This window comes from Oncorhynchus nerka, linkage group LG21 (assembly GCF_034236695.1).
Source record: "Oncorhynchus nerka isolate Pitt River linkage group LG21, Oner_Uvic_2.0, whole genome shotgun sequence".
Classification (NCBI taxonomy): domain Eukaryota; kingdom Metazoa; phylum Chordata; class Actinopteri; order Salmoniformes; family Salmonidae; genus Oncorhynchus; species Oncorhynchus nerka.
Window position 1 is genome coordinate 20,913,236 of NC_088416.1, and position 24,969 is coordinate 20,938,204.

The 24,969-nt window shown below is 41.8% G+C and overlaps 1 protein-coding gene across 3 annotated transcripts; it reads left to right on the forward strand.

Annotated features, from left to right (window-relative positions):
* Positions 1–3,172: 3,172 nt before the first annotated feature.
* On the forward strand, positions 3,173–20,191 carry LOC115104067 (ubiquitin-conjugating enzyme E2 Z-like). 3 transcript variants are annotated; one of them, XR_010460399.1, is made up of 8 exons: positions 3,173–3,951; positions 5,401–5,473; positions 5,929–6,116; positions 6,955–7,066; positions 7,474–7,586; positions 12,214–12,304; positions 13,615–13,811; positions 16,368–16,442. XR_010460399.1 is itself a non-coding variant. In XM_065006423.1 (7 exons), exons 1-7 carry the CDS (start codon positions 3,515–3,517, stop codon positions 13,672–13,674), a joined length of 1,074 nt encoding a protein of 357 aa, XP_064862495.1. In that variant the 5' UTR covers positions 3,173–3,514; the 3' UTR covers positions 13,675–16,087. The 3 variants fall into 3 exon arrangements, 2 of the variants coding, with proteins under 2 accessions (XP_064862495.1, XP_029481101.1); XM_065006423.1 differs by lacking the exon at positions 16,368–16,442 and having other exon boundaries at positions 13,615–16,087; XM_029625241.2 differs by lacking the exon at positions 13,615–13,811 and having other exon boundaries at positions 3,180–3,951; positions 16,368–20,191.
* Positions 20,192–24,969: the final 4,778 nt, after the last annotated feature.

Here is a 24,969-nt window from a genome sequence, read left to right on the forward strand (position 1 = left end):
GAGGAGACAGATTCTCGCCACGCCACCTGGTAGGAGCGACCTGTCAGGTAGGACGCAATCCAAGCGTGGGCCGCGCCGGAGATGCCCAACTCGGAGAGGGTGGAGAGGAGGATCTGATGGTTCACAGTATCGAAGGCAGCCGATAGGTCTAGAAGGATGAGAGCAGAGGAGAGAGAGTTAGCTTTAGCAATGCGGAGCGCCTCCGTGATACAGAGAAGAGCAGTCTCAGTTGAATGACTAGTCTTGAAACCTGACTGATTTGGATCAAGAAGGTCATTCTGAGAGAGATAGCGGGAGAGCTGGCCAAGGACGGCACGTTCAAGAGTTTTGGAGAGAAAAGAAAGAAGGGATACTGGTCTGTAGTTGTTGACATCGGAGGGATCGAGTGTAGGTTTTTTCAGAAGGGGTGCAACACTTGAAAGTTCCTGGACATTTCTGGGGGGGAATGGCCCTAGCCCTCACCCTCCAATCCAACAGATCCCAGATGTGCTCAATGGGTTTGAGATCCAGGCTCTTTGCTGGCCATGGCAGAACACTGACATTCCTGGCTTGCAGGAAATCACGCACAGAACGAGCAGTACGGCTGGTAGCATTGTCATGCTGGAGGGTCATGTCAGGATGAGCCTGCAGGAAGGGAACCACATGAGGGAGGAGGATGTCTACCCTGTAATGCACAGTGTTGAGATTGCGCTTGTCACTGCAGGCAGTCAGATGATGCTGTGACCCTCTGCCCCAGACCATGACGGACTCTCCACCTCAATCGCTCCAGAGTACAGGTCTTGGTGTAACGCTTATTCCTATGACGATAAACTCGAATCCGACCTTCACCCCTGGTGAGACACAACCGCGACTGGTCAGTGAAGAGCACTTTTGTCCGTCCTGTCTGGTCCAGTGACAGTGAGTTTGTACCCATAGATGCCGTTGTTGCCTGTCTGAGGACCTGCCTTACAACAGGCCTTACAGGTCCTCAGTCCAGCCTATTGCAAACAGTCTGAGCACTGTGATGAAGGAATTGTGCGTTCCTGGTGTAACTCGGGCAGTTGTTGCCATCCTGCCCCGCAGGTGTGATGTTCGGCTGTACCGATCCTGTGCAGGTGTTACACGTGGTCTGCCACTGCGAGGACGATCAGCTGTCCGGCCTGTAGCGCTGCCTTAGGCATCTCAGTATGGACGTTACAATTTATTGCCCTGGCCACATCTGCATTCCTCCTTGCAGCATGCCTAAGGCAGATGAGCAGGGACCCGTGGCATTCTTTTGGTGTTTCTCAGGCCGTAGAAAGGCCTCTTTAGTGTCCTAGGTTTTCAGAACTGACCTTAATTGCCTACCGTCTAATCTGTTAGTGTCTTAACAGCGGTTTCACAGATGAATGTTCATTAACTTTATGGTTCATTGAACAAGTGTGGGAAATTGTTTAAATCCTTTACAATGAAGATCTGAAGTTTGGATTTTTGCAAATTATTTTTGAAAGACAGGAGGGTCCTGAGGGACTTTTTTTTTCTCTTTTGGCTGAGTAACTTTAAGCATTTGCCTCCACCCTATGGCAATGTGTAGAATTTCAGGATAACTTTTTTTGTCTGCGCTGTCAGACCCATGAGTCATTGCGGCCCCTCGTGATGAGTTCAGTTTTTTGTGGCCCCCGCCCCAATTGAAGTTGTCCATCCCTGTTAGTTTATTCAGTGTAAAGAACATTCGTTACACCTTCCTAATGAGTTTTACCCGCAGGACGGCCTGAATTTGTCAAGGCATCGACTAGGTGTCAAGTGTTTTGGCCCATGCTGACGCCAATGCTTCCCACAGTTGACTGGATGATCTTTGGGTGGTGGACAATTCTTGATACACATGGGGAAACTGAGTGGAAAAACCCAGTAATGTTGCAAACACACTCAAACCGGTGCGCCTGGCACCTACCATACCCCGTTCAAAGGCACTTAAATCTTTTGTCTTAACATGTCACCATTTATCTACACTAAAGTGGATTTAACAGGACATCGGACGAGGTTTCATCTGGTCAGTCGGCCATAGAAAAGTGCTTTCATATTCTAAACGGTAAAACATATGTATTAAAATACCCTCAATGTGACGTCATGTACTGTTGCCTGATAAAACATTTGAGCTTAAATCCAGAATGCTGGAGTATAGCGCCAAATTCAAAGTTGTAGCTTCACGGTCAACATAAATACGGAGGGGAGTAGTTTAATTCGCTAGGTCAGTTCCCAATTTATTTTGAACTGTGGCACAATTTGACGGGCTATAAGATTTTGTTACGCATTTAAATGTCCCTGTAAATGTTTTTAGTGGTAATGACCTCATCGGATTCATACTGCAATTATCGATTTTCTGTGACAAACATTTGTTTATAGATAAGAAGGGTTTATTACAAATACTTTCATAGTTCCTTACTCATGGTTCATTTGTGTGTTGCCCTTTTAAGTGCATCTCACCAATCTGGGCCAGATTTATTTAAATGTTTAGCTCCGTTAATGTAGGTCTTCAGTTTTGAACGGTTTGGGCTACAGTGGTTTTCTGCATTTTAAAGGCGCAACCACAGACAAAGTAATGTTCCGTTTGTTTCTATGGCAGCCGCTGTTCTATAGCTTAGCCCAGCCATATTAAGAAATGTTTCTGACTTAGCACAGGCAAGTCTGATTAGGTTAATGTTTATCATATAGTAAGAAATACATGTCTGACTAAACCTAATCAGACTTGCCTGTGCTGATGGTTTTTACAAAGTAAAATTATACAAATTACTGCTCGTGGTGCGCACCCCTCAAATACTAATATAACACTCTGAGCACACTGGAAACGGCGTTCTAAGGCACTGCTTCTCAGTGCAAGAGGCGTCACTACACTCCCTGGTTCGATTTTAAAGCTATATCTCATCCGGCTGTGATTCGGAGTCTCATAGGGCGGCGCACAATTGACCCAGCATCGTCCGGGTTTGGCCAGGGTAGGCAGTCATTGTAAATAAGAATTTGTTCTTTACTGACATGGCTAGTTAAAGGAAAGGTTACACACACAACCATAAATATGTAGCCATTTAATGTATTGTGACCATTTAATGTATATGTGGCTACTTTGAGATTTCCACCTTTTTTTAATGGGGTGAATGTTCTCTAATCGGGTGTGGACGCAGAGTGGAACTACAATGCTGAAGATCGCCACCAGGTGGCAGTAAATGTATTCTGTGCTGTGGAGAGGAAATGGTTATTGAAAACCGAAGAAAAAAGCTAAGCGATAAACAGGCTGAAACCGCAAACTGCGTTGGTGACTGGTAATATATTATAGCATGAACTTTTCGACGGACAGTTTGTAGGTTCTTAAGACATAGCGAAACACGATTAGCTACTTTTGGAGGTGAGAAGAAAGGCATACAATGCCGTGGGAGCGCTTTTTGTCATCTTCGGCTCTCCTTGCTCTTCCTCATTTACCGACTGCGTGAGGACGGACTCAAAACAAGAAACTACTGTATCGATAACTGAAGCTAGCTATAACCTGAACACGTGCTAATTTACAATGGCGGATAGCGTGGGAGAGGTTGCTAATGGTGAAATTGGGTTAGGTGTTGGTAGTCAGGGAAATGGAGCTCCGCTGTTGCCGAGTTTGGGTAATTCTCTGCCGGGCCACTCGACGAGTGGAGCTAACCCGGCCTCGCCATCCCCAGCAGCGGCTGCGGAGACTGGCCTAGCCGTCATGGCCCCTGGAGCCGCAACTACCTCAGCCATGGGGACTGGGAGCGGGTTTGGAGGTGCAGGTACTCTTAGCGCGGTAGTGGGCTCTGCCATTCCAATACCCACCTACTCGGCCACCAATGCTCTGCCGGGCGGTATCGGTTTGGGGGTGGCCGGAGCGGGCCTCTTGTCCCAGATTCACGCAACGTCCTGGGACCCAACACTGAGTACCGACTGGGACAACGAGAAGACGTCCCAGCAATGCATTCTCCGAATCAAAAGGTAATAATTTGAGTATACAGATATACACTTGTGGGCTTGCCTGTTACAACATATGGGATGTGGTTCCAACATCAATGCTGTCTGAAAACGAAAGAACCACACCACACGTGTATTTCTGTGAATATAAACGCGACTTTTCTACAAACACCAGTGTTGTACTACTGTGTTTATATAGCTAGACGTAGTCCTTGATCGTGACTCTCAATTCCTTGACCATACACATTAGTCATTGGACGAAAGGCGTCTTCTGTATTGGAGTTTTGTTTAAGAGCCCTGACACTCAATCTGAACGTTAACACTCGTCGCTTGCAGTACGGTTTTGGAAGCACCTTTCATATCAGGGGGGAATAATTAAAAAAAATAATTGATACACCTTCATAGGGTCCATATCGTCCATGTTACAGTGATTGTTTAATCTAGCATGTTCCAAACACCTGTGTCTAAGCATAACTCGGAAAGTGTAGCAGAAGTGTAGTTTCGTTGGTTGGAGGCACCCATAACTGTATGGATTTTTATTTTTAAGGATTATTTCCCGTTGGTGAAAGATGGGGGCGTTATGTTTCGAAAGCCCTGTCGCAAACGTTGATTAATGACGTTTCTAAACGTTAAAACAGCGTCAGGGTTGTAGTTCAAAATATGTAGTTTTGGGCGAAGCTAATAGCTGAAAATTAGGGAGAAGGCAGCATGCCGCCTAGAGTTGGAGAGCTAGGACTGACAGGATTTGTGAAGACCAGAGTCAACAACCTCTGAATAATCAAAACTGTTGCTTTGTGAGGTGTAAATTCCAGCTGAAAAGTACCAGAGGCCTGCCTTTGGTTCCAAGCGAGAGCGAGTCTATCAGAGCTATGACCCAGTGAGACACTGGTGCTGGCCCGCATAGATGGAAAAAGAAAAGTTAGAGCCTTTTTGGTGAAACACGGGGGTAAATCCTGTAGGAAAATTTGCCCTAAGAAAATGGTTACTTAGGCTACTAGTTAGGCCAATAGTTTGTATTAATTGGTCAGAGTTACTGATATCATAATGTGTAAATCCATTTGCGTACGATGTGACTCAGTAATTAATATAATGACCTTATGACACAAGAACACAACGTTGTCAACATTACATTGTTGACATAAAAGGTGCCCCGAGTGCCAGTCTGCTTGTGCTTTCTTGGGCGGCAGGTAGCCTAGTGGTTAGAGCGTTGGACTAGTAACCGAATGGTTGCAAGATCAAATCCCCGAGCACACGAGGTAAAAACGTATGTCGTTCTGCCCCTGAACGAGGCAGTTCCTAGGCCGTCATTGAAAATAACAATTTGTTCTTAACTGACTTGCCTAGTTAAATGGTTACATTTTTTAAAAAAAATGTTATGCCAAGTTGGCAAGAGCACAAACATATCTGGGATCAGGCTACTATCCTTGTGTATTTGCATATTTTCTTAAGTTTCTCTTCTTACTCTTTCCTCAGGGATATAATGTCCATCTACAAGGAGCCTCCCCCGGGTATGTTTGTAGTTCCTGACCCTCACGACATGACTAAGGTAAAGCTCACAGACTTCCAGAATCTAGGTCCACGGGGTCTGTCCAGACCACCTTACTGTTGTACATTGAGCTAGCCAGATGCCTTCCCCCTACAACTCCTATCCCTGGCTCAAGTTGTGGTTGGGAGGATCCTTCTTGAAAGAAAGTTAACATAATTTAGTCAGGCCACAATTTACTTAAGTATTTATCAGGTAATTTACCCTTGTTTGTCTTCCAAATTATAACCCACAAACTCAATGTTTGTACTAAGTCAAAAGAAAAATGAAATTGGACTTACTAAACAAAAAAATACAGCCTTGAAGAACTGTTCCTGTGGCAAGAGGAACAGCCATCTTGGAATTTATCTTTTGCACAACTATTATGAGGATTATGGCAACTATGCGAATTATGGAGATATTCAACGCATCGACACACTCCCTATATATTAGTCCTGACTCTAGTCTTCCCTCCTCAGATCCATGCCCTCATCACAGGACCCTTCGACACGCCCTACGAGGGAGGCTTCTTCCTCTTTCTGTTCCGCTGCCCCCCGGACTACCCCATCCACCCCCCACGGGTCAAGCTCATCACCACTGGCCAAAACACTGTGCGCTTCAACCCCAACTTTTACCGCAACGGCAAAGTATGCCTCAGCATCCTCGGGTAAGCCAGGGTCCTGCAGCTCAGGGGAAACCTGCTGCACCTGAGCAACCCATACTTCTATGCCCAGTTCCCTTTCTAAATAGGGGATGGGGTGACTAGGGGTCGAAATGGGACAAGGCATTCATAAGTCTACCTATTAAACCCAGGCCCATAGAATAGCATCTCTTACAAATTATATACTTGGGACACTGTGATGAGACCTGCAATCAATATCATGATTCCACCTAATTACACACAAGAGCATGGAAAAACAGCAGAGAGTTGTGCCCAATAGTTACAAGTCAGTCTGTATTATTAATGCCTGACCTGGTCTGACCACAACTGTAAGGGGTAGATTTAGGTAGCGGCCATTCTTTGGCCGAACATGCTTATTCATGGCAGCTCTCTGTGTAGAGACGCAGATCATTTCTTGCATGTCAGCACTTCCTCCCAGACTTGGTCCAGATCTCCCCCTCACTGTCGATGTGTGGGTGACTTTGGCCCAGAGGATGTGATTCCATCATTCTCCTGCTTTAAATAGAATACATTTGTATTTTTCTTGGAATAACGTGCCCATGTATCGTAATGCTATTTTGTACCTATGGCTCCTTGACTCAGCTTTGAAGTACTTCCTCTTGTTCTCTTTATAGTGGTGTTGGTCAGTCTTGAGAACCTACAGGGAGTTCAAAAGCTTGCACTCCGAAGAATAAAATTGAGCTACTATTCAGTCTACAGTAACTTTTTGGTTGAAGCCCTGTAGTTCGTATACAACTTAAACTTAATATTTTGCTTAGTGCGCGGGCTCCTGACGTGAATCTTTTGTGCTTTAAACGTCTCTTTGTTCTGGGTTGTTGTGTAGGACTTGGACAGGGCCAGCATGGAGCCCGGCCCAAAGCATCTCCTCAGTTCTGATCTCCATCCAGTCTCTGATGACTGAGAACCCTTACCACAATGAGCCAGGCTTTGAACAGGTAAGCCTATAGCCCACTGGTAAGTTGGCCTCTAATTTAGCTGGCAAGCCAAACCACAATCCCCAGAATGCAGTTTAAATCCTACAGCCTTATGGGGAATGTGGTTCACTGAAGAAATGCACCCATTTTGATCAACAAAGCTACTGTTTAAAAAAACAAAAGGCATATGATATTGTGACGTAATATAACTGTCTGACTTACAGAAGTCTTCAGCCGGTGTTCTATTTGTCTATTTAGTCCGTTTGCTATTTCTTCCCCATTTGTAGAAGTTTGTGTAAACGTGTGTGTGAAAAGCGTTTTTTCTGTCAACAGCTACAGACTGACCATACCAGTGTGGAATGTGTCACTTTTTGTGTCTTGAGAATTGTCCCCTTTACACCTGCTCCCTCTGACACTCCCTTTGACAGGAGAGACACCCGGGGGACAGCAAAAACTACAATGAGTGCATCCGCCATGAGACCATGCGTGTGGCTGTATGTGACATGCTGGATGGGAAGGTGCCCTGTCCAGAAGCCCTGTGGTGAGTTCGTCTTGGATTGTTCACTCCAAAATAAAAGTTTGAGGACCTTTTGAAAACTCAAAAGTGGACTGATGTCGAGATGAGTCAATGTTCCACGGCATTTATTGTCTAGATCCAGCTACAATGGCTTCAGAAAGTATTCACACACCTTGACTTTTTCCACATTTTGTTACAGCCTGAGTTTAAAATGGATTACATTGTCATTTTGTCACTGATCTACACACAAAACCCCTTAATGTCAAAGTGCAATTATGTTTTTAGAAATTAATAACAAATGAAAAGCTGAAATGTTTTTGAGTCTAAGTATTCAACTACTTTTGTTATGGTAAGCCTAAATAACTTCAGGAGTAAGAATTCGCTTAACAAGTCAGATAATAAGTTGAATGGACTCTGTGTGCAATAATTGTTTTAACATGATTTATGACACAGATGCTAAGCTACAGGACTGTTTTGCTAGCACAGACTGGAATATTTTCCTGGATTCTTCTGATGGCATTGAAGAGTACACCACATCAGTTACTGGCTTCATCAATAAGTTAATCGATGACGTCATCCCCACAGTGACCGTACATGCATACCCCAACCAGAAGCCATGGATTATAGGAAACATCCTCACAGAGCTAAAGGGTAGAGCTGCCACTTTAAAGGAGCGGGCCTCTAACCTGGACACTTATAAGAAATCCTGCTATGCCCTCCGATGAACCATCAAACAGGCATTACAGGACTAAGATTGAATCGTACTTCACCGGCTCTGATGCTCGTCTGATGTGGCAGGGCTTGCAAACTATTACGGACTACTAAGGGAAGCACAGCCGCAAGCTGCCCAGTGACACGAGCCTACCAGACGAGCTGAATAATTTTTATATTTGCTTTGAGGCAAGCAACACTGAAGCATGTATGAGAGCATCAGCTGTTCCGGATGACTGTGTGATCATGCTCTCCGTAGCAGATGTAAGACCTTTAAACAGGTCAACATTCACAAGGACGCAGGCCCAGATGGATTACAAGGACTTGTACTGTGAGCATGCGCTGATCAACTGGCATGTGTCTTCATTGACATTTTCAACCTGTCCCTGACCATGTCTGTAATAACATGTTTCAAGTCCCTGTGCCCAGGGACGCCAAGGTAACCTGCCTAAATGACTCCCGACCCATAGCACTCAACGTCTGTAGCCATGAAGTACTTTGAAAGGCTGGTCATGGCTCGGCTCACAACACCTTTATCCCAGAAACCCTAGACCCACTCCAATTTGCATACCACCCCAACAGAGCACGCCCCCATTCTCATCGACAGGGCTGTAGTGGAGCAGGTTGAGAGCTTCAAGTTCCTTGGTGTCCATATCACCAACAAACTATCATGGTCCAAACACACTGTCCAAAGACAGTCATGAAGAGGGCACCATAGTGCCTCTTCCCCCTCAGGAGATTGAAAAGATTTGCCATGGGTCCGCAGATCTTCAAAATGTTCGACAGCTGCACCATCGAGAGCATCCTGCCCGGTTACATTACTGCCTGGTATGGCAACTGCTCGTCCCCCCACCACAAGGCACTACAGAGGGTAGTGTGTACGGCCCAGTACATCACAAGGGCCACGCTCCCTGCCATCCAGGACCTCTATACCAGGCGGTGTCGGTGGAAGGCCCTAGAAATTGTCAGACTCCAGCCACCCTAGTCATAGACTTCTCTCTGCTACTGCACGACATTGTCGTGTCTTTGGCTATGCCGGATGAAGTGATATGACATGCTATTCTATAAAATAATTTCTCCATAATTAATATCACCTGATTGAGCTAATCATGTAAATGTAATTAACGAGAGTCGGGGAACCGCGAAAGAGTATTTATAGAGCTGTTATCTTCCGAATAAACTCTTAAGGACCTAGTAATATTTTACATCAATAGCAGTCAATATTAATCGTCACCTTAATTCGGTCTCATTTGAAAGTTGTAAATTCTTGGTAATCTTCACGAACCCTGGCCAACAAGTTGAATCAGCAATACAAAATTGGGTTTAATTATTTATTGACTAAATATCTAACTAATTACACAGAATTATAACTTCATAACGTCGTAAAGTAAAACGTCCCTAGCGGGCGGAACAGATGACAGCTTGTTACACAAAAGAAAAGGGTCTGGGTTTGAGTGAAAGAGCGGGAAGACTGAGGAACAAAGGGCGAAGCTGTGCTATCGTAAATACAGTATCTTATGCATTCTAAATTACCGCCCATTTGGAAAAGGAAAATGCAATAAATATTTACTCTGAGCTGCGCTTCAGTAGGTTGGTGGTAGTTGGAAGGCCGTGTTGCCAAACCGAGTCCTTTGAAAAATGTCTCTGGTCAATTGGATACGTTGTAGTAACGTCGTTGTGTGAGACTGGATACTCCCTGTTCCTTCCTAACCCTCGTTTGCAGCGGCTGTTTCTAACTCAACAACGGCTAGGAGGTATCTCTTCTGTAGTGAATAAGAGTTCAAAGTTTATACCAATCGCAACCAATGCTCACGCTGATGTTGGCTTCGTTCTGTAGTTATTATCTGAACCATTCAGACATCGGACCGTCGTCCTCACATCCTCGGAACAGGCGGTTATATTGTCGTCAAGGCTTTATATAGGAAGGGAGAGGAGGCAGTGTTTGAAAGGTTTTATAGCCCTTGTCCCTTCACAGGGGCGGGCCACTGATTTAAGCAGAGCCCTAACCTTATGAAAACATATTTTAGAAGCTAAATTCACATTTCTCCCATCACAAATAATTTCATGTTCAAACATTTAAATTGAACAACAATACCATGTGAATCCGGTAACTGTAGACTTTCCACTGTAGAGTTTGTCATCTTATCATTGATTGTGTTACTTACTTGCTATATTGTATTTACTTCGCCACCATGGCCTTTTTTTTTGCCTTTACCTCCCTTATCTCACCTCATTTGCTCACATTGTATATAGACCCATTTTTCTACTGTATTATTGACTGTATGTTTGTTTTACTCCATGTGTAACTCTGTTGTTCGTGTCGAACTGCTTTGCTTTATCTTGGCCAGGTCGCAATTGTAAATGAGAACTTGTTCTCAACTAGCCTACCAGGTTAAATAAAGGTGAAATAAATAAAGAAATGGGTGAATGTCTCAGATGACAACCGAACTGACATCATATTCATTAAGTACCATTGGTCGGATTACCAGAATATAGTTAATTTCCCCCACCTTCTGATGTTCCCAGAATCTCTATGTTAACCCAGGGGTTTTCAAATGTAACATCAGTAGGGTAGAGAGAGGAAAAAGGGGGGAAGAGGTATTTATGACTGTCATAAACCTACCCCCAGGCCAATGTCATGACAACCAGCTGTACTGGAGTGCCACATCTAACAGCTTCTTCCCCCCCAAGCCATAAGACTCCTGAACAGCTAATCAAATGGCTACCCGGACTATTTGCATTGTTCCCCCCCACCCCCATTTTTACGCTGCCTCCCAAAGGGCACCTATTGGTAGGTGTGTATAAATCATTTAAAAAAGCAGACATTGAATATGCCTTTTGAATGGTGTAGTTATTAATGACACTTTGGATGGTGTATCGATACACCCAGTCACTACAATGATACAGGCGTCCTAGCTCGGTTGACTAAGAGGAAGGAAACCTTAGGGAGTTCATCACCATGAGGCCAATGGTGATTTTAAAGCAGTTGGCGTTAAATGGCTGTGATATGAAAAAACTGAGGATGAATCAACAACATTGTAGTTACTCCACAAAGCTAACCTGAATGAGAAGAAGCAAGCCTGTACATAATAAAAATATTCCCAAATATGCGTCCTGTTTGCAGAAGGCACTACAGTAATACTGCATACAAAGCATTATGTTTGGGGAAAATTCAACACAAGACATCACATATTGTCAAGCATGGTGGTGGCTGCATCATGTTAAGCGTATGCTTATCTGCAGGGACTAGGTTTTTTTTTGGGGGGGGGGGGGGATAAAGCTAAACGCAGCTGAAATCCTAGAGGGGAAACCTTGTTAATTCTCCTTTCCAACAAACACTGGGAGACAAATAGACCTTTCTGCAGGATAATAACCTAAAATGCCAGGCCAAATGTACACGAGTTACTTACCAAGATTACATTGTGTGTTCCTGAGTGGCCTAGTTGCAGTTTTGACTAAATTGTCTAGAGAATCTATGGCTAGACTTGAAAATGGCTGTCTAACTTGACAGAGCTTGAAGACGTGTTGACTCGGGGGATTGAATACTTATCTAATCACAAAATAGTTTTATTTTCCTTTTAATATTTAGAATTTTGTGTAGATCGTGCTCAAAAAATGAAAATGTAATCCATTTCAATCCCACTTTGTAACACAACAAAATGTGGGAAAAGTCAAGAGGTGTGAATACTTTCTGAAGGGACTGTATATGCCTGAACTCCAAATGAAGGCTACAGGCCACATCTAATCTCCTTATTGTACATGAGGCATATTGTTGAACCTTGTTAACAGATTGGATTACAAGAGACATGTTCAAAGCCACTGACCCACAATGAATTTTTAGAACAAACACCGCTTTCAATGGTGAGTCATTTTAATTTGTAGTCGTTTTAGCACTTGTTGTTGGTGGTTAATTAACCTCATGAATGTTCCTGTGTTGCAGGAGTGTGATGGAGAAATCATTCCTGGAGTACTATGACTTCTACGAGGGGGTCTGCAAAGAGAGACTACACCAACAGGGACAGAACATGCAGGTATTGCCAGAGACCTCCTTCTCTCTGTGTGTCTCTCTGTCTCTGTGTGTGTGTACATGTTTCTTCTATGCACCTTGGAGAAGCAGAACACACAGGTAATAATGCATCACACATCCTGATGACTAATGCACTGCACCTTCCCTGGGGTTAGAGCAGGGGTCCCAAACTAGATCCTCGGGACCCCTAGGGGTGCACGTTTTTTGATTATTGCCCTAGCACTACACAGCTGACTCAAATAATCAACTAATCATCGAGCTTTGATTATTTGAACACGAAACTACCTCCCTTCATAATGAAGGCAGAAACATAATGATATCCACGAGCAGTAGCAGTGTGTGTAACAGTTACATGGTCAAGCAAGTTAATGTTTCCAACATTTTTGGACTACTAAACAACTATTGATTTAGAACCACAGTTACTGCAAGTCGCAAAGAAAACAGGAGCTGCCTCCACTGTACCACCACCATTTCAACATCATCAAATCACCCATGCTTAGTCTAATACGGTGACAATTAAAAGATACCAAAAACAATATAAAATCATGTGGCTGTCCATGGTTCTGGCTGTCCATGGTTCTGATTTGTGTACTGCAAGTAGAAGAAAAAAAACACCCGCCAATGCCATCCTCTCTCATGTTGATGATCACTCTGTCATACAGTACACATTTTTATTTTTTGTTGTCCTAGACTACCTGGCTAAAATGCTTGCTTGCTCGCTAGCTTAACTTCCTTTCGTAGGCAACGTTAGTTAACATTAGCCTTCTACTTATTGAACTCTCAGGCCAGGGGCACAACAATATATGGTTAATTAATGGTTGGATTAGAATCACTGTTATAATCATTGGCCAGTAAGGAGAATTCAGTAAAACCACAAGTCCAAATCCCTATCTCCATCCATGGCTAATTTAGGAAAGACACGATTTTTGCTAGCTAGCCACCGGAGGAGCACAACCAATGCAATTTAAGTTGTTTCTGTCAGGGATGTATGCTCTTGATGGGATTTGATAGAAGTTCTGCAAAATGCAAACTGGCTTCCATTGACACGTTTTTGTTAGTCTGCCAGGACCATTCACAATTGAGCTCGCTCAGTTTAGCTTAATGCTGATTGGCTATTTTATACTTTTTAATTAATTTATTATTTTTATCAAGGGAGGCCAAATGCTCACTGGCTTCCCTTGCATTCAATGCTACGGACTGCAACAATGTCATACTCTTTTGGACCAGACAGCATACAGAGACAGGGGGGTGCTGTTTTGCTCGCTCAGATGCTTTCTCCGGTGAGGTACAATGCGCCTCTTGTGAATTTTTCAGATGTCTCAATTGCACTCCACACTGCCCTTTCCCACCTGGACAAAAGGAACACCTAGGTGAGAATGCTGTTCATTGACTACAGCTTAGTGTTAAACACCATAGTGCCCACAAAGCTCATCACTAAGCTAAGGACCCTGGAACCTAACACCGCCCTCTGCAATTGGATCCTGGATTTCCTGATGGGCTGCCCACAGGTGGTAAGTATAAGCAACAACACATCTGCCACGCTGATCCTCAACATGGTGGCCCCTCAGGGGTGCGTGCTCAGTCCCCTCCTGTACTCCCTGTTCAGCCACGACTGCTTGGCCAAGCACAACTCCAACACCATTAAGTTTTCTGACAACACAACGGCGGTAGGCCTGATCACCGACAATGATGAGACAGCCTTTAGGAAGGTCGTCAGAGACCTGGCAGTGTGGTGCCAGGACAACAACCTCTCCCTCAACGTGAGCAAGAAAAAAAGGAGATGATCGTGGACTACAGGATGAGGAGGGCCGAATAGGCCCCCATTCACATTGACGAGGCTGTAGTAGAGTGGGTCGAGAGTTTCAAGTTGCACCATTGAGAGCTTCCTGACCGGTTGTATCACCGCCTGGTATGGCAACTGCTCTGCATCCGACCGTAACACGGAACCCAAACCGGCTGCGCGCGCGTGCGCCATCGTGCATCAATTTATTTTGTCCACCCGCACCAAACGCGATCACGACACGCAGGTTGAAATATCAAAACAAACTCTGAACCAATTACATTGATTTGGGGACAGGTCGAAAAGCATTAAACATGTATGGCAATTTAGCTTGCTAGCTTTCACATGCTAGCTGATTTGTCCTAGTTAGCTAGCTTGCTGTTACTAGCTAATTTGTCCTGGGATATAAACATTGAGTTATTTTACCTGACATGCACAAGGTCCTCTACTCTGACAATTAATCCACACATAAACGGTCAACCGAATCGTTTCTAGTCATCTCTCCTCCTTCCAGGCTTTTTCATCTTTGAACTTATATGGTGATTGGCATCTGAACTTTCATAGTATTACCACCACGACCGGCAAAAGTTTATTTTAATCACCCACGTGGGTATAACCAATGAGGAGATGGCACGTGGATACCTGCTTCTATAAACCAATGAGGACATGGGAGAGGCAGGACTTGCAGTGCGATCTGCGTCAAAAATAGGAACGACTTCTATTGTAGCCCTTGGCAACGCAGACGCTCGTCGGCGCACACAAGCAGTGTGGGTGCAATAATTTAATTACATTAATATCTACATTTTATTTTGCAACGCTCACGCATGCGACGTGTCCGTTCTGGTCAGCATGTAAGGTGCTACAGAGGGTAGTACGTACAGCCCAGTACATCACTGGGGCCAAGCTTCCTGCCATCCAGGACCAATATATAATATATAGGTGGTATACAGAGGAAGGCCAAAATAATTGTCAAAGACTCCAGTCACCCAAGTCATAGAATGTTTTCTCTGCTACCGCACGGCAAGCAGTAGCGGAGCGCCAAGTCTAGGTTCAAAAGGCTTCTTAACAGCTTCTACCCCCCCAAGCCATAAGACTGCTGAACAAATAAATGCTTACTTACAGGCTCTAACCAGTAGTGCAAAAAATGTATTAGGTGAACAATGGGTAAGTAAAGAATTAAAACCAGTGAAAAACGGTAGCGAGACTATAAAAGTAGCTAGGCTACATACAGACACCGGTTAGTCAGGCTGATTGAGGTAGTATGTAGATGTGGTTAGTGTCGATGCATATATGATAAACAGAGTAGCAGCAGCATAAGAGGGTTTGAGGGGGTGCACAATGCAAATAGGGTAGCCATTTGATTACCTGTTCAGGAATCTTATGGCTTGGGGGTAAAAGCTGTTGAGAAGCCTTTTTGTCCTAGACTTGGCACTCTGGTACCACTTGCCATGCAGTAGTAGAGAGACAGTCTATGACTGGGGTGGTTGGGGTCTTTGACATTTTTTTGGGCCTTCCTCTGACACCGCCTGGTATAGAGACCCTGGATGGCAGGCAGCTTAGCCCCAGTGATTTACTGGGCCGTACGCACTGCCCTTCAGCGCCCTGCTTCCCGTACCAGGCAGTGATGCAACCAGTGCTCTTGATGTTGCAGCTGAAGAACCTTTTGAGGATCTCAGGACCCATGCCAAATCTTTTTAGTTTCCTGAGTAACACTTCTATTACTCACTGTTTATTATCTATGCATAGTCACTTTACCCCTATCTACATGTACAAATTACCTCGACTAATCTGTACCGCTGCACATTGATTCTGTACGGGTGCCCACTGTATACAGCCTCATTATTATTTTATTGTGTTTCTTTTTCTTTTTTTCTCAACTATTTTCTTAACTGTATTGTTGGTTAAGGGCTTGAAAGTAAGTGTTTCATTGGTACCTGTTGTATTTGGCGCATGTGGCAAATAAAATTTGATTTGATGGAAATTTATGAAACACAAACAAGATATTAATATTTTTCTTGGTCAATTATTTTGGGAAGCCTGGCCTCCATGACTGCATGCCACAAGTTCATTTGACTCTTCATTGCCAAAGTAATTTGTCTCGGTTTATTTACAGACAGTTCTCTCTACACATGTATAAATAAATTATTTGTACACTTATACAAAATAAATTTAAACAACACAGTATATACTTCTCCCACATGTTTAAACCTCCACCACAGTGGAAAATATGAGATGTTGAAATATGAGCTGCATATCCCACACTCTTTCTCTCCTTACATACGTCCAGGACCCTTTTGGAGAGAAGAGGGGTCGCTTCGATTACCAGGGCCTACTGGCACGCTTGAGTGCCACCCAGAGGCGCATACGGGAGAAGTGCCCACCGGAGGACAACGATGAGCACTCGGACTCGGACACCAGCTCCTCAGGCACAGACCCAGATAGCCAGGGCAGCTCCCAGCCTTAGCCACCAGATGGCGCCACACTACTATTTTTCTGTTTCTCCCTTTCTGTTTTTGCAGGATGGTTTTGGCACAAGCGAGATGTTGGAGGGGGGGAAAGGCTTGATATCAGGAAGCACTTATGATACAAAGGCAGGGGATAGCTAATGACTGTTTTGATTGGTTCTTTTTCCTTCCCCTGCAATCATAAGTGCCTTTTGATTTAATTATTTGTGTTTATTTTTCAACTGTTGTGAGTAAACAATGCTAGTGTTGAGGGAGTTTGGCTTGTAGAAATGGACACTAGTTGTTTTGAAAGCAATTTGTCATATTCTGCCTTTAGTTGTCTTGTTTTCCCACGCCTGATTGAATTAGGAAGTAGAGGGGAAATCTGAGATTGCCCATTCTCAATATTCAGTCAGTACAACCACATCGATCGTATAAATCAGATCACCAACTTCTATTCTTTCATACATCGGTACATACACCTGACTATCCACTTCTAAAGTCCCATTGTCTCTTATGATCTTTCCTTTATCTGAACAGTACTTAATACAATTATGAAAAGTCATAATTACGTTATGAATTCATAATGAATTGCATTTGTTTTAAAAAATCATTTAAACTCCACTAATGCCTAGTACAAAATATGTACAGTTGTGGCCAAATATGTAGGCACCTTTGCACTTTACAGTGGAACAGATTGTACTAGTGGTTAAAGCTTTGAGGCCAGTAACTGAAAGGTTGCTGGATTGAATCCCCGAGCTGACAAGGTAAAAGTCTGTCATTCCCCCCTCCACACCTCTCTGATTCAGAGGGGTTGGGTTAAATGGGGGACACACATCTCAGTTGTACAACTGACAAGGTATCCCCCTTTCCCTTTAATATTTCTTATTTTCAAAACTGGTTGGGTGGCTATTTTTTTTTTTACCCTGTAGGCACTTGCAATTTATGACAAGTGAGGAAAAATTACACATCACTTGCCTCCAACCAAATTTATTAGAATTCCAATAATGACTTTAAAATCAAAATTTCAGTTTTGATAAAAACATGTCTTGGTCCTGTGCAGATGTAAATCAAACAAATATAGGTGTGAACTTATTTGATAAGAAAATAGTGAATCGTTCAAGGGTGCCAATATATTTGTCTGTGTGTGTATATGTGCGCACAGCGAGAGATTTTATTATGGTCTGTGGGCAGTGTCTTCAAATAATTTTCTGTTGACCGAATGCTAAAGCCTGCATGGGAAGGTTTTTTTTCTCCCCTATGCATGACAACAATGCTCTCTGAATCAATGTTTGATGTGTATGATTATCATTGAGCTATAATGTTGTAGGTTAAGCTTTTTCAAGAGATGGTTTTCTTCTCTGATGCTAAAATGCTGGTAGACACTAATAGGAATGCCAAGAAAGCCAGATTTGCCATTTGACCTGTCCCATTAAACCAATGCAACGTTTTCCATTGCATTTTTCATTGGAAGGCAGTGGACTGGTGCCTCTTCAGCTCCATTTAGCAGAGTCGGCCGTTACCAAACAGTCACAGACCTGTGTTAGACCTCCATGGTGTCACCTTTTCAGTCATCTGAAAGCCACCGCCAGGATTTCAAACGAGCCATGGGAAATGTTTTATGATGGTAACAAGAAATACCGGACACCTGCTTCAAGGCCGTGTGAACTTTCTTTTAGAGTTTTCGCCTGCGATGGGTTTCTGTAGATTGGTTTGTAGAATGATCTTATGTCGGTTTTGGCCATTTTTTAAGCGCTAAAATGTTTTACGTTGGCTTACATATATGGTGTCAGAAGTGCGTTCCACAGGTTGACACAGTCTAAGGTACAAGTTCTCTATAAACCTAACCTGGCAGTAAGATTGACAACACAAACGGAAAATGGAGTTCAGGTGACCAAGGAGGATAAAAAAAAAATGTTTTTACGGTAAACCGTATGACCCGTTAGAACCAGTGGTCTTTTCTGCTGTAAGGAGTAGATCTTATTTTTTCATATTGATGTGGAGTTGTTATTCTTGCTTTGAAAGACATAAAGTCAGATCCCCTTTCGAGACTTCGGCCCGAGCCACAATCGTTTGTCTCTTGAATCGTCCCCCTTCAAAGTGTCACGAAACTTTGTGCCTATCAGCCAGTGCAGCTCACCAATAACCTCTACTGAGGCCTCAAAGGCTCTTCATCGTTCTGGTTTTATCAAAACTGCCTAAAGGTATAGGGGGCTGAACGCCTCTACTGTGTCACTTGGTTTGTAATCCTATCTAGCAAGGTGCAAAGAATTATACCTTTGTCTTCAGTCCTTATTGCATTTTGAAACTACGCACTCAGGATACAACAAAACCTCTTGCTTTGTAATGGACTGTCTGGACCACAATCTACTGTCTAATTGAGGGGGCCAGCTCCAGTGAAGATTGGCACCCAAAACAGGACCGGACCACACCCTTCTTTTCCTCTCATGGACATGTTTTTCTATTCCCTCCCATCTGGGTGCATTTCTGCTCAGTTCCTTCAGTCGATTGGGACTTCCTCTCACAGGAAATAATGTTGGATTTAATAAATCTCATATTTGAGATAATACTGCTAACTTTGTTTGCGAAGTATGACAAAAATAATCTATATGTTTAATGTATGAATCTACTGCAAATGAAACTATTCAAGCAAATATCCTACTGGCCAGCTCCACTGCAAATTAGTAGGTGTGAGATGACACTTCATGCTAAATATAGCAACCAGTCAGTTTGAAGCCTTGTTATGGTTTGGTGTGTATATTCCTGTATCATTCTGATGGGACCCTTCTATTATGTCCCTTGTCTGATGGTTTGTGCCCCCAACCCAGAGTATCGATCGGAATTCCTTTTACTAAGGCATTTTCAATCGATAATGGTATTTGCATTTAGGTGTTTTCAGGAAGTGAAGTATGTAAAGTGTAGAAACTTCTAGAATAAATGTTGGCAAGGCCATGGGCATAATTAAAAATAATAATAATAAAACAGGGAGAGCTCATCGATCTCAATGAGTTAAGTAACATTTGTATTGAGGCCCATTGCGTTAGATGTCTCAGTATCTCCTGACATTCAATCTATGTCATTTTTTTATGAGAGATACTAAAATATACTGCATCTTTTCCTCAAGATTGAATAGGACTTGGGATGGTGTAGAGTAGACCACATTGCTTCTTAGCTAGCTACCAGCAATGTACAGGGCTGCTAAATCTAGCTGCCACATAGAGCTGTTGCTCTACGACAGGGTTTCGCCAACACGGTCCTGGGCCCCTCCCCCCTTGGTGCACATCATGTTTTTTTGCCCTAGCACTACACAGCTGATTTAAATAACCAACTCATCAAGCTTTGATTACTTGAATCAGCTGTGTAGTGCTGGGGCAAAAAAATACGTGCCCCCAGGACCATGTTTGGGGAAACCCTGGCCATCCCACAAGGGTGCTCAACACTCTAATGGCCATTCATTCTCAGTCAAGGGTAAGTGAATGGTTTACACCTTTTTGAGTTGACAGAAGATGTGGGACCCATTTTAGGCCTTGACTTCCAGGCCAAGGCATTAGTCCCAGGACTTTCACCACCAAGTTTATGCAAGACTATTTTCATCTGACTTCATCTCTGTTTTCATTATATTGTGTTTGTAAAAAAAAATATATATAATAAAATATACCAATGGCTATTTTGATCTGTGGCATTCTGTTTCAGTGCAAGTGTTATATTGTTAATAGTGTCAATTTTATAGGCATTCAGTTGAGGGCTTCAGCCCAGCCACCTTTGTGTTGGTAATGCCAAGGAGGACTATAAGGACCATAACCCCCATATATTATCAGTTCCAAAATTATTGGCACCCTTGATAAAGATTAGCAAAAAAGACTATAAAATACATAATACTAATGTACTAATGTACATAATACTGAGCTATATTTTATACTAAAACATGGGGAAATTATATTTTATATTGATACAATTTCTCAGATAAAGAGACTTCGTTTAACAATATTTTTTTCTATCAAAAACATAGGGGTAAAAATGATTGGTATTCCTGTTTTCAATAGCTTTCAGTACCTCACCTTGCCAGGATAAAAAGGCACTGAGCCTTTTTCTAAAAAATTTTATGAGATTGGAGTGATTTTATGCACTGACCTCTGGAGATTGAGAAGGCCATTGCAAAATGTTGAATTTTGTGGTCAATTATCAATTCCTTTGTGGATTTTGATTGGTGCTTGTGGTTATTGTCTTTGCTGGAAGATCCACTTTTAAGTCAAGTTTCAGCCTCCCAGCAGAGGCAACCTTGCCTGGCTAGCCAACCACATTGCTCTGCGCAAACGCCTAGCCACGCCCACAAATGTTTCGCAATCATAAAGCAGCAGAAGAAATCAGTTTGAGTCGTCAGGCAAGAGTGCCTTTGCCAGGAGACTGAAACTTGGCCGCAAGTGGCTCTTCCAGCAACACAATAACCCCAAGCACACAAAATCCACAAATCAATTGTTAATTGACTACAAAAACTTAATTGTGCCATGGCCATCTTAGTCTCCGGACTTGAACACCATTGAAAACGTGTGCTGTGAATTAGAGAGGGCAGTCCATATGAGCAGAAGAAGGATATCAATGATCTGGAAAGATTCTGTATGGAAGAATGGTCTAAGCTCCCTCCCAATGTGTTCTCTAATCTCATAAAACATTGTTTTAAAGGCTCAGTGCCGTTATCCTTGCAAGGTGAGGTATTGAAAGGTACTGAAAACAGTATTACTTGTTCAACATAATCTCTTTATCTGAGCAATTGTATTAGTATAAACTAACATAATATCTCATATTTTTTTGCATACAAAATACAGTAGCTCGGTTTATTTTATGCAGTCTTTTTTTGCTAATCTTTATCAAGGTTGCCAATCATCCCCCACAGTTTTACCATTGCAATATGATACAAAACGTGGCTGCGGTGTGCTTTAGGACCATGCTGACACCTCCGAGCGGTCGGGTAGGCTGTTTGGAGTGTTTATCCGACTGGATAAAATATTATTATTTTTATGCCCCCCCCCACCACCACCACTAATAAAACCAAGGTTGCGGCCCTGCTTGGCATTAGAAATGCAACAGTGACTGTTTGCCTAGAACCCCTGACAGTGCTAAACCTAAATCACACCACTCTTTAACTTCCCTTGGTATATCAATACACAGGAATTACATTAATCTATGCTACATGTGAGACTTACTTGACTAAAATAAGAGCATTCCATCATGTGAGATAAGGGACTACTGGAACAATGTTGGCTATTCTGAGGGTAACCTGCTTTGGACTACTACGTTTTATGGATGCATCATTTTCTTTCTCAGACTTTGGGCAATGTTGTGTGCTTGTCAGGCACAGGCAGTAAGGCTTTCATCTGTAAGGGTTTGACAGATTTTATTGATTTAATTTATTGATTCATTCTAATTATGTTTTGTCTTTGTAGTTATATTAACAGTTTAAAAGAGGGTGAAAACATTTAATTGAGAGAAAAAAATAGGACTATTGATCTCAATTATTGATGAAACTATATAGAAAGCCACAACTTCATGATGAAACATTTGTGATTTATATGCTACTATCTTCAGCGGGGTCATTAGTTGGTGACAGCTTAATGTGAGACAATTCTCTCCAGTTGTCTCGTCGACGAATAATATTTTGCTATTGTTCTATAAGGCCTATATAATTTATACATTTTAAAACTACTTTTTGACATACGTTTTATAGAGTATTCTTGTTCAATATTCCCAATGTTGACGCTCCTACTTACTATCTGACGGTCCAAATAGCTTAATTCTATCGACCCCCCTCAAACACAGCCTATGATTGAGATGGGCGGGACACGCTTTCTTTCAACTCAACAGGTAGCTGCATCCCAACCGACAACAATTTAGAGAATTGGTATGAAATACAAACTATTGAAAGAATTTAGTCATTTTTAATACAGGGAGCCAGTATGTTTTTGTCATTTAGAAATTGTACAAGATTCAATATGACTGATGGTTTTCCAAAGCATAACTTCGAGGTAAATATTCCGTTTAAAATTCAACACACTTGACATATTAATAATTACAAAACCTCTCAAGAGACTTGATCAGTTACTACAACGAAAAAAAAAAAACTAACTATATGCTCCATATAGTTAGTTGTTTTTTTCGATGTAGTAACTGATCAAGTCTCTTGAGAGGTTTTGTAATTATTAATATGTCAAGTGTGTTGAATTTTAAACGGAATATTTACTGCAAACATTCATCGTTAAGTTAGTAGGCAGTCTTGACACCCATTCAGATGTCTATTGTAACCTATATAATTCATATTATTTGTATCCTATTTTTCATATTATTATCATTATTATTACTACACAATCTATACAATAGAAAATCATGGAAAACAAGGGTGTATTCAATGACATGTTCACATTTACACCTGGAAAGCTATTTCATATAATGTTTTGCCATTGTGACGGTCTGATTTCGTTTAAGGTGAGCGTTGATTTGTAATTATATGCCTTTTCGAGAGCTTTTCGTTTGTGCTTTCAGTAGAACTTTTGATGAGAAATCCGAAGAATTGTTCTATCGCTCCAAAACACGAGTTAACAATTTTATTACACAATAATTAACGATGACTCAAACAAGATTCTGCATAATAGCTTCTAACAAATTGAAGACATTTAACATTTAAAAAGACAACGGGATTTAGTTCACTACAGTTCATTCTTAAATTTGTTGTCAAATGTTCACGTGAAAATAAACTAACATCATTGCAGTCACCAGGCATGCCCCTTGTCATGTTTGATCAAATACAGGCTGCTTCGACATGCTGAGGAAATCCTAGTTTGGCTTTAGCCAGCATATGTAACAATGTAGCCTATATGTGCATGCATTTTATATATTTGATTTTATATTGTTTGGTATGTTATTGTATTTAAAATGTTTACTTCGCTGCAGTAGCCTGCATTCAGTATAAAAAATAATAATCTTAATTTGAAAATAAAGTGTAGCATTCTATGATTATTTTATAATTTCCCTTACAGGCCTGTTAGCGGATTACAGTTTAATGAAGGATAATACAACATAAAAACTAATGTTCATGGTGGGAACATACATGAACCATTTTAGTTAATGTATGTGCACATGCGATGCGTTATCTCAACGTGTCCACTTGGTGGGAGTAGCTACGAGCAGAACAATCTTGGTGGGTGAAACGTCTAGGACCACCTCTTAATCAATCATTCTTCTGAACAAAGAACTGTTTTATGTTCTCTCACAGGTCTTCTGTAGCAATTGATTAGTGAACGAACTCTTGGGCAGATGTACTGATATTGCTAGATACTATGACAAACCAACACTACGTTATTGATGAAGTAGCAATCAAAATCACATGCACTAAAATCCTAAATCAAAACTATTTGTGATTTTCAATTAAATATTTCAGAAAGTTCAAAATTGATTGAAAGTAGCTATTGCAATTAGGCTACCTAAAACGTGGGGATATTTTTTTTTTAAACAACTGAACACTGTTTATTTATTTTAATATTCGTTCCTGGAATAACTCAGTATCCTCTTCAGCGGTATATTTTTTTCCGTTCCTGTTGGCGCTTTTCTCGTCGGAAATAACTTCGCTCCCCTCCCCTCCCCTCCCCTCTTTCACTCTCTCCATTTTGAGCATTGACTGAAACAACAGAAACTATCGTATCAGAGAGCGACACATGAGCCATTTCTGAACAAGTCAATGGTAAGAATTACTAAGATTTTCAATAAGTACATTTTTTTAAACGTTTCATATACTTTATTTGGGCGCGGGTCTATTTCGTAACCTGTTTCGTAGCCTTTGAGCAAACGTATTAATTTCTAACTTGTCTTTCTTCCTAAAAGATCATATAACAATGTTTTGATCACTGACTAACATCTCTCATAGAGAAAACAATAACCTCAAATCATGTTTTGATATTTATAAATTATGTAAGAATTTATTTGGAGAATAGTAATATCCAGTATATAACCTATAAACTCTCGAACATGATTATTTTGAATACAATTCAATTACAAAATACATCCCTTAATGTTTCAAAAAACTTTTTTAGTAACTGTTTATCTGCCAAAGTTTTTTTTCTTTCTGAAATTAACAGAATTATGAAGTATCATAAATAAGTATTTGTTTTTCTGTACTTTTGTTACAAACATGGGCCAAATTGACTGAAATGGTTTTGGAGTTTTTACAGTTTTTCCTGTCATGAAATTGAGGTTGACTTAAACGTTTTCCCAAAAATGTAGTTGTAAATGTTTTATAGCCTACGAATCAATGTGTCAAGCAGGAAGCTTTACCTTCATAATGTTGATGTTGTTATTGTTGTTCAACTTCTGTCTGAATTTACTGTGAACTTCTTGCACTTATTTGCCTAAATGTGTGCATTGCAAAATATATACACTACCGGTCAAAGGTTTTAGAAC

Bases quoted from the DNA above. Each gene is read 5' to 3' on its own strand.
- LOC115104067 (XM_029625241.2), top strand. From the start codon at position 3,515: ATGGCGGATAGCGTGGGAGAGGTTGCTAATGGTGAAATTGGGTTAGGT. The intron at 7,587-12,213 runs GTGAGTTCGTCT...CCTGTGTTGCAG, and splicing joins CCCTGTCCAGAAGCCCTGTG to GAGTGTGATGGAGAAATCAT. The intron at 12,305-16,367 runs GTATTGCCAGAG...ACATACGTCCAG, and splicing joins AACAGGGACAGAACATGCAG to GACCCTTTTGGAGAGAAGAG.